Genomic DNA, 7,184 nt, shown 5'->3' with positions numbered 1-7,184 from the left:
GGCATACATTCATCTTTTATGAGTGACGTTGACTTGTTGATTTCGAGCCAAGACAAACACGTGAATCGCCCCGCTTACATTGGAATCATCTGCTACGTGATTTACGAGATCACGTTTAAACCTGATCTTTTTTTCGCCCCCTCCTCAGTTTTTGTTGCGCTCCGAATTTAACGACTTTTCAAGGTTTCTTCAGAGGCAGTTGGCTCTGTAAGCACAGTTGTTTATAGAGAGTAAAGGCATTTCATGACCCTGCTTCCCCCTGACGTCGTGATAATGAGTATATGTCAGTGCCCTCGCTGTGATGTGATCCCCGGGCGGCAATGAAAACTCTCATCTTGCATAACAACCATGAAACTTCGCCCCCTCCTCAGTTTTTGTTGCGCTCCGAATTTAACGACTTTTCAAGGTTTCTTCAGAGGCAGTTGGCTCTGTAAGCACAGTTGTTTATAGAGAGTAAAGGCATTTCATGACCCTGCTTCCCCCTGACGTCGTGATAATGAGTATATGTCAGTGCCCTCGCTGTGATGTGATCCCCAGGCGGCAATGAAAACTCTCGTCTTGCATAACAACCATGAAACAGTTGGAGACTCACACAGCCATCACCTCAGAGTCTTATCATTACCTCATAGCAATAAAATGATTTATCAAGCTTTTTTTCTTGGGGGGTGGACATGGGGGGGCAGAAAAAATAGAATGCTTTTTGGCTGAAACAGAAAGAAAACTATTTAGCTTTGGAATTAGTGACATCATGAGAGGGGAATGAGTTGATCTATTTATCATTCATGGAAAAACTTGAAGGGATGGAAACAGAGCCGGAGTGGGACTCCTTTTTAGCCCTGGATTTTCAGGGCTCAGACCGACCCACTTAAGTTCACCACCTTTGAATGAAGATACCACACTTAACAAGGGGCCTTGTTAATGTAACATGCTAAAATAGATTATGCTCTGACGAGATTATACATATTGCATTTGATCAAAAATCACATTGATAAGTGAATGTGCTACCAGATTACGATCAGTGTTTATTTGAAGAAATGTGAGAAAGTAAATAGTTAAAATGGGCAAAAGGACAGAGCAACAGGCAAGCATGCATACATAATATTGGATCAGACATTTTACACTGAACAAGGCAGATTCAGCAAACGGCGCAAGATTAAGGCAGTTGACACCACACTGCCTGTTTGCGCGCTTATTTTAAAATCTATCCACGCCACTTCTGGTGCACTATTTAACGGACTGGTGCTAACTTGTACACGAGTGACTGTGTTATGCCTCTTTAACGTGTTATTTTGTGCAGACAAGGTCATATAGTTACAGTGTGAATGTTTCCAGCGCCGGATTACATTTTTGCTCCATTTGATGTCAAATTATTGTGACATGGTGACACCCTTGGTGACAAAGGTAGGCGGTCTTTGCTCTATATAATTTAACGGCCAGCCTGTAGCATCAGTCATACAATCGTGTGACAAGGTGATAGCCGGATTCAAGTGTTGTGGATGCAGGTGGGCCCGAGCAGTCTATGTTGCAGCCCGGCCCAGCGAACGTCCACATTACTTTTATTGTCCTCAATAAAAAAAATTTAAAAAAAAAGGCATTCAGCCAACATGTTGTAATCATCCAAACCATCCTAAAGCAAACATTATTCCAGAAGAAATGTGTTGCAAAAGCAGAAGAAGCATCCCTCCTGGTTTCTGCCGCATGCAGATGTTAAGCCAGACTCAGGACTGTGAATTTAAGGGAGTGGTCATCATTGGAATTTGATTCCCGCCCCCATTGTCCCACAAGAAATGTTTCCAGTCACTTTCCGCTTCCATCGAGGCTGAAAAATGTCTCAAAGCGCCATCTCGAAGTTTCCTTAGCGGAAAGACTCTCCGTTCCACGGAATCTGGCTTTCCTTTTTGTTAAGAAACCGAAACGCAATCTTCTACCCTTTTTGTTTCAGCCAGCTGCAAGCATCCTCATGGTGACTCACTAAAGTTCTGAAAGTTTGGATCAGGGAGCAAGACGGCAACTGTGGGGTCCAGCCCGTCTGGAGGTAAGAGAGAGGAGGTGGTGGGGGGGCCACAGGAGGCAGTTACAATCAGAGCCAGACAGCCTGGAATGCCGCCAAACCTTGGAATGACCCCCCCCCCATCTCATCGCATATCCCAACATTTGTCAGCCTGCCTTTGTACTTCCCTTTCCATCGTTCTTTCCACACCTCCCTCCTCTTCAACCCTCAATCGCCACTACCTGCTCGTTTTATCCCACTGCCCCAATCCCATCCTTTGAGGAAGCCACAGTAAAAGGCTGAAAATCCTCACACCTGACTTGCCTGCACGATAATATCATTCAGAAATCTGCTCATTTAGTCATCAAACAGAAATTCCGGGCATACTCCAGACAGGATGAGGACCTGCCTACCTGAGAACATGGAAACAGTTCTCTGCTGCCAAACTGGCTCCCATTCAAACGCTACTACCCCCCCCCCCCACACACACACACACACACATTAACTGCACTCCCGGCTTCCACCAGTTGGTGTCAGGACAGGCGCATAAGTGGTGCGCCGCGCAGCCAGACAAAACTGCCTTGAGGGAATCAGTCCCCCCAGATTTTCTTTCTGACAGCAAGTACATCAAGATCAGTTGGAAATGAGATAAAAGACGGCAGGGAGTGAATCCAATGAGGTTCTGACGTGGCCGATAAAGAGCGCTATGTACAGCAATGAGGAGAATGGGCAGCAAAATAGGCCTCACAGTTGATAAGCAGTGGAGTGGTGGTCCAGACGAGGACATTTGAGGCAGGAGGGAAACGGTGCGTGATTGCAACGGTGGGGGAGAGAGATCTGAAAATAATAGAGGAGAGTCGGGAACTCCATGTGCACAACATTTGGGCTTGTGGAGGTGCTGGGGTGGGCAAAAATAAACTCGTGAGAGCAGACTGCAAAGCACACATCTGTATCTCCAACTATAGCCTCTTTCACACATAGATCCAGCATAATTGCAGCGTTAGACGCATAATGGTGGGCGTTTATTCGCCTGTGCCGTTGACACCAAAATGGGTTATTGTTGCACATGGTACCTTATGCAATCAAAGTAGTACATTCTTCCCCCGCATGATCATTTGTTCACTTTGGAACGATGTGGCAACACTTTAGCGCTGTGCCACAACGTGCCAGGCAGCATGAAGAACTCGTGAAAGAAATGCAGCGAGCAAGAAGAAGAGGCAGAGAAGGTCCACTCTATCACTATTGTAATACCTCTACTCATTTCCATTAGCCAGCCTGTGGTCTTTCGCATTTGTACGTTAGCATTGAGTTAACGCACTTGCGTTAGCTGAAATTCTATAGCTCGGTTGAACATTTTGATTGTGTGTGTTCAATAAACATCTCGATGCCAGGATGCTTCGTCTCTTATTCGGAGAACTATGCGAGCGTGAATTGAATTTAAATGTGTTTCAAGTATGTTAGAGAAATAAAACGATATTCTCATCCCACAATAACAGTCCCGGCGGGTGAAGTTGAACGTCTGACACTCCTTTTTCTGGCTCTCTGTTGTGTTGAAAGCAATTGTGACTGTCTGTATAAATTGCTAGGATAAAAAAAATAAAAAAAGTCCCAAGTGCTGTTCTGACTGATGGCCCAACGGCACGACCTTGATACCACCCTCAAAGGCAACAAATTTCTCCACACGTCCATCATTCCACGGCAGTGCAGCGGCATGGAAAAAATGCAGTGTAGAAAAGGCCACTAAAGTTTCCCAGTGCCCCTTTTTCATGACAAATCAATACCCCCCCCATTTGCCTTCATCCACTTCAATATGGCTTTTCCCTAAAAAACAAACCATGCAGCATTCCTACTAATCCTCCTCTCTTCTCCACTTGCCTCTGCTCAAGCTCTAAAGCTTCATCCACCACTTGTGTTTTCTCTCTCCAGAAGTACAGCCCAATTTAGCCCCCCCCGCCCTTTCCTGCACCTCCCGCCCCCCTCCTCCAGGCCACACACACACACACACACACACACACACTCAACTAACTTTGTGGCTCCTCTCGGGGCTAATGTGTAACACGTGACTCTAATTAACACGTACTGTAACAGTTTGAGTCGTGCGTGCGAATGCGGATGAAAAATAAAGGTGACATTTAGAAGGCCGTGTCGGTGACTGGGATTGTGTTTAAACCAGCTGCTTTCTTCAAGAGAAAGCCAGCTTTTGGGTTGACCCATATAACAGACATTTACGTATATCTGCTCGCGTATCTTTCGAGTGCGAGAACCAAGGTGCATGAAATGAGTTCACCCGGAAGCAGATGGACGGATGGCGACGGCTCCATGGAAGTCGATGATTACGGGAATGAGTCACATGAGATGAAATCAAACAGGAGCATTTGTCATTTAAATTCAGTGTCGCATCGTCGCCGCAGCGCCGCTGACGGTAACGTGATAGAAGTCGTCTGAGTCACTTTTGTGTCAAGGCGCGTGAGCGAGAGTTGCGAAGGCGTGCGCAAACATGGCGGTGTGGCGGGAGGCCTCTGTGTGTGTGGGGGTGGAGGGGCATGCATCACGGGCGAGATTAGTGTCAAGAATGTCTTCCCTCTGTGGTTGACCTCGCGTCGCATTGAAGGTCCGTGGCACAGATCACCACGTTGTCACACAGGTGCGTCGCATGCATGCCCATGTGGGTGCGAGTGGGACCATTCTTCTGCTCTGGCTAATGTAAAAAAAAAAAAAAAATCGCTACGCCATTGCCCAATAGGTTCAGTTTCTATTTCAATGGTCGGTAGCACGGTGACATCGTGGTTAGCACATACGCAGAATGTTGAGCGGAGAGCGCCGCGATCCTGAGCCAGATGAAAGAAATAGCCGGGCTGCTGGAGGTAACAATCACCTTCCTCGGGAGCAATCACAAATATCAGAGGACTATTGTTTTGAGCAGAGACTGACCTCTGCTGCAGCCTGGCCTGATCTCCGCCCGAGCGGGCGACCAACAAAAAGATCCATCACGTCTATATATAAACCGCAGCGCGCGGATTGGCTGGATTATGTATGATTGATGTCGGGAGCTGCACACATCCACCGTAAAGCCTTTTCTTGTCTCGCCACATCCCCACCAATGTATTTCATTTTTAATTATCTGTTTCATCAGCCTGTTCTGACGAGAATGTTGCAGGATTTTGTACTCTAAGTAATGCCGAGGCCATATTTGGTGGGGAAACAACGCCCCCTAAATCTTCACTCAACAAAAATAGCCTCAGATTTAAAATTTTTTTAATTTTTTTTTTTTTTTTTTATGAGCTGCACTGCAAAATTGAATGCTTTGTCCATGTACACAAAAGGCCACTTTCTCCAATATAATCGGCCTAAATCTGTGTAAGTGAGCACATCTCCTTTGCCGAAATAATCCATCCTCCTCACACGTGCGGCATATCAAAATGCTGATTCGACAGCATGATGATTGCACGAGTGTGCCTTCGGTTAGTAGCCCCAAATAGTCCCGAATTGAACCGAACACACATCATTTCACACGGCGAGGGCCTGACCGATTAATTGGCCGATATTAGGTCCTTTAAAATCTGCAAAAAAAGTCAACCCCCCCCCTCTCCCCTCAAGATTCTAGTTGTTTGTTAATTTTTTTACACATTAGCACATTTCAATATAAGGCAAAGAAAATGACATTCAAGCCCCTCCCTAACAAACATTTTTTGGTCTGATTTTTCTTCTGTTGCAATGTTAAACTCATACAAAAGGACAAAGTCATGCAAAATAAGGCAAATGTTCCACCTATAATTCATATAATTAGGCGGTTGTCAGCGTTAAGGGACCAAAAAGCAAGTTATTTTTATTCGGTATACATTTTTTAAATTCATCGTACGGTGAATCGGTGAACGGAATTTTATTCTGACAAATACTGGCCTCAAATAAACAGCTTCTCTCTCTCTCTCTTTATAGGGGTGGGGGGCATGTCCCCCACACGCAGTCTCCACAGCTCTCCCTCACTCGTCTCAAGTCTTCCATCCTTCTTTTTCTCTCAGTCCTCTCCCCATCTGTCCCACTCGTGTACTTTGCCCTCATCCCTTCTGGGCCACGCTCACAATGTGGCTGACCACACACATGCGCCCTCCTCCACACACTTCATCTTCTCACTGTCCAGACTGTGCTTGTGTCATTCCATGCACACCACGCACGCACGCGTGCATTTGTCATCTCCAAGAGAAGAGGGCAAGACGGGCACAAAATAAAATGGGACGGGGAGGCGGTGGGAGGTGGGGGAGTGGGGGGTGCGACGAACTAAATTGTAGGTGTCGTGTTGGCGTTGGAAGAGGGAGATTGAGGATGTTGGCCGGCGTGTACCAAAAGCAAGAGAGTGATCAATGGAAGGAAAACCCTTCTTTGTGCACGTGTGCGTGTGTGTGTGTGTGTGTGTGTGTGTGTGTGTGTGTGTGTGTGTGGGTGTTTTGCAGGGTCCCGGGATTTCTAACGGTGTATTCATGAGGAGAGATGGAAACAGCCGCTGTGCATTGTCAGAGAGAGAGAGAGAGAGAGAGAGAGAGAGAGAGAGAGAGAGAGAGAGAGAGAGAGAGGAACCCCCATTTTAGCTCAATAATATGACAGCAAGCAGCGCAGCGATCTCCACAACAATGGCAGCTCTCGGCGTTGCGCTATTGATCCCCGCTCGCGGCAACCTCACACGCACGCACCCGGTCAATCCACAATGGTTGTTTTTCCTCACACATGAAATCGCTTCGCCAAAATAGTTGCAAAATACAGCGGCGAATTAGAGGATGGAAACTTGCCGGCGAGATGGATGATGATGTGAATGACCACTCGCGTTTTTAATGTGGTCGTTTATCGCTTCCAGGCATACTGACTTACTAACCGGATCTAAGACACTGCGCCGCACTGGGGAGACAGACAGAGAGCGAGAGAGAGAGAGAGAGAGAGAGAGGGAGAGAGAGAGAGGACGGACGAGTGGCCAGGCAAGCGCAGGAGCGAAAGAGAGAGAGAGAAAGCGCAGGAGGAGGGGAGGAAAAAAAACATAGCGAAGAGGAAGAGAGAGTCGCAGGAGGAAGAAGGAGAATGCACGGCGTCGGGCGAACTCTTCCATGCTTGTATCCAGGGCCTTTGTGAAGACACCATGGGATGCATTGGCTCCAGGAGACTGAGTAAGCACCACTTCTGTCGCTCGATCATTGCAGGGGAAAAAAAA

General features: G+C 46.9%; 1 protein-coding gene and 1 long non-coding RNA gene across 8 annotated transcripts in view; one reads left to right on the top strand and one right to left on the bottom strand.

Moving 5' to 3' along the window:
- Window positions 1-4,083: 4,083 nt before the first annotated feature.
- The window catches only part of LOC109515319 (uncharacterized), a 15,761-nt gene continuing 12,660 nt past the window's right edge, over window positions 4,084-7,184 (bottom strand). Inside the window, exon 3 of the long non-coding RNA XR_002168166.1 lies at window positions 4,084-4,688. This is a non-coding gene — a long non-coding RNA (uncharacterized LOC109515319). The remainder of the gene's footprint in view (window positions 4,689-7,184) is intronic.
- The window catches only part of fam131bb (family with sequence similarity 131 member Bb), a 22,959-nt gene continuing 22,766 nt past the window's right edge, over window positions 6,992-7,184 (top strand). For all 7 annotated transcript variants that reach the window (XM_019869000.1, XM_019868998.1, XM_019868994.1 and 4 more), the window contains exon 1: window positions 6,992-7,140. In XM_019869000.1, the coding sequence (XP_019724559.1) occupies window positions 7,118-7,140 (23 nt within the window). In that variant the 5' untranslated portion in view covers window positions 6,992-7,117. The remainder of the gene's footprint in view (window positions 7,141-7,184) is intronic.

This window comes from Hippocampus comes, unplaced genomic scaffold, assembly GCF_001891065.2.
Source record: "Hippocampus comes isolate QL1 unplaced genomic scaffold, H_comes_QL1_v1.1 scaffold67, whole genome shotgun sequence".
NCBI lineage: Eukaryota > Metazoa > Chordata > Actinopteri > Syngnathiformes > Syngnathidae > Hippocampus > Hippocampus comes.
Note: the sequence above shows the minus strand (reverse complement) of the source record. Positions and strands in the feature narration are given on the sequence as shown.